The sequence below is a fragment of the Salvelinus sp. IW2-2015 genome, linkage group LG6.1, assembly GCF_002910315.2.
Source record: "Salvelinus sp. IW2-2015 linkage group LG6.1, ASM291031v2, whole genome shotgun sequence".
NCBI classification, from domain to species: domain Eukaryota; kingdom Metazoa; phylum Chordata; class Actinopteri; order Salmoniformes; family Salmonidae; genus Salvelinus; species Salvelinus sp. IW2-2015.
In genome coordinates, this window is record NC_036845.1 from 725,159 (window position 1) to 727,658 (window position 2,500).

General features: G+C 41.3%; 1 protein-coding gene across 1 annotated transcript in view; it reads left to right on the forward strand.

Moving 5' to 3' along the window:
• Nucleotides 1–2,500, forward strand: part of cacng8b (calcium channel, voltage-dependent, gamma subunit 8b) — a 28,642-nt gene that overhangs the window by 15,942 nt on the left and 10,200 nt on the right. Inside the window, 1 exon segment of the mRNA XM_070443858.1 lies at nt 23–241. Within this exon segment, the coding sequence (XP_070299959.1) occupies nt 23–241 (219 nt within the window).

Below are 2,500 nucleotides of genomic sequence, written 5' to 3' on the forward strand. Positions count from 1 at the left end.
TCCCTCTGCCTTGCCTCTCTAGGGATGGTTTGTGAGAAGGGGATCCAGATCCTCCTCACCACCGTGGGGGCCTTTGCAGCCTTCTGCCTGATGACGGTTTCTATAGGGACGGACTACTGGCTGTACTCCCGCGCCTCCATCTGCAACAGCACCCGCAACCACTCAGACGACCCCCACAACAAGGACAAGAAGGATCCCGGACCCTCACCACTCTGGCCTCTGGGGATCTGCTGCCTGGAAGGTAGGCTACTGAAATGCTACTGAGACACCATCTTGGATTGTGGTTAGAGTGGGAGAGGATGGATAGAGGGTAAACGGAGGCATGTGGGATCTTGTATCTGTGGTGTGGTGTGTGTGTGTGTGTGTGTGTTGTGTGTGTGTGTGTGTGTTGTGCGTGTGTGATGTGTGTGGTGTGTGTGGTGTGTGTGTGGTGTGTGATATGTGCCATGTGTGTGTGTGTGTGTGTGTGTGTGATGTTGGAGGGGATTAGTTAGGACTGTTTCCATTTGAGCCTTTTGTCCTAATGTCCTTTCTAGATTTAAAGGTGCGCTATAGAGAAATCATTCCACCATTTCCTGGTTGCTAAAATTCGAATAGTTCTCCTAATTTCAGTTTATGTGACAAAACAAGCAGATATAGTGTAGAGAATCATTGTACCATCTAAAAAAGATTGTATTTTCAGCTGTTTGAAGCTGGTGTACAAAACCGAAAGTAAAAGACGCAAAAATGAAACTTAAGAATGGGGAGCATAGAAATAGCTCATATAGAACAGATCTACCACTTCTTACTTTACTGACTTTATTGTCCCCATGGGGAATTTTTTTTGCAGTGTCATGTACATGTTTAAAGTGTCGTTTAAATACAACGCAAATTGACAATACAACTTTCATAACAGTTACATACCAATAAAAAGAGGCTAGTCTGCTGGCCTTACTGGGTCGATAGGAACATTAGCCCAAGCTATTAAGGAGGGATATCACACCTGGTACAAATTATTGTCTAGTTCTGTTCTTTCAGCCGACGAGTGCCCTATATCTGTGCCCAGAGGGGAGTAGTACAAAGTCCGGGTACAGGGGGTGGTTTGATTTTAGACTTGCTTTCAATGAGAATGACAGATCTATAACTCACATTTCTATGTGAATTTGGTTGGGTCACCCAAAAAGTTACATACTGCAGTTTTTAAGAGATTAGATACTATAAATACTATGTATAATATATTGAATGTAATAGTAATAGTTGGTAAAAGCTGGTCATAGTTGGTAATAGCTGGTCATAGTTGGTAATAGTTGGTAATAGTTGGTAATAGTTGGTAATAGCTGGTAAAAGTTGGTAATAGCTGGTAATAGCTGGTTATAGTTGGTAATAGTTGGTTATAGTTGCTAATAGGTGATAACAGTTGGTAATAGTTGGTAATAGCTAGTAAAAGCTGGTAAAAGCTGGTAATAGCTGGTAAATAGGTGGTAATAGTTGATAATAGTTGGTGATAGCTGGTATGATCAAAGTAAGGACTGTGGCCATTTTGGATCTGATGCAATACCAGTGCAGACCTCATGTCTGTGTCCTAATGCACTACCTGCAGTGTTGCTGTCTTGTGAGATGGAAAGGAATAAGGACTGAATGGAATGGAGGTTCCATTACAGGGAAGCTCAGAGTTGATGTTGTGCAGTGTTTCGTGTCAGATGAGAGTGAATGGATGGTATGGTTACCATATGTTTCAGTGGAATTATGTAGTCAGCAGTGCTGCCGGAAAGGTCATTATAATGTGAAGCAATGCACATGCTGAGTTTATGAGCTCCTTGGAAAATNATAGCTGGTATGATCAAAGTAAGGACTGTGGCCATTTTGGATCTGATGCAATACCAGTGCAGACCTCATGTCTGTGTCCTAATGCACTACCTGCAGTGTTGCTGTCTTGTGAGATGGAAAGGAATAAGGACTGAATGGAATGGAGGTTCCATTACAGGGAAGCTCAGAGTTGATGTTGTGCAGTGTTTCGTGTCAGATGAGAGTGAATGGATGGTATGGTTACCATATGTTTCAGTGGAATTATGTAGTCAGCAGTGCTGCCGGAAAGGTCATTATAATGTGAAGCAATGCACATGCTGAGTTTATGAGCTCCTTGGAAAATSTGGAACTTGTAAATGCTGGAASAGGAAACTCTTTCCTMGACTTTCCCAGTGGACTGATGTTTCWGTTTAATGATTTCCAAGGAGCATCAAATCAATTGTTATTGGTCACATACACGTGTTTAGCAGATTTTATTGCGGGTGTAGTGAAATGCTTGTGCTTCTAGTTCCGACAATGCAGCAGTATCTAACAAGTAATATCTAATAATTTCACAACATATACCCAATACACACAAACCTAAGTAAAGGAATGGAATTTAGAATATTTAAATATATGGACGAGCAATGTCAGAGTGGCATAGATTAAGATACAGTAGAATAGTATAGAATACAGTATATATACTACCGTTTCAAAGTTTGTGGTCACTTAGAAC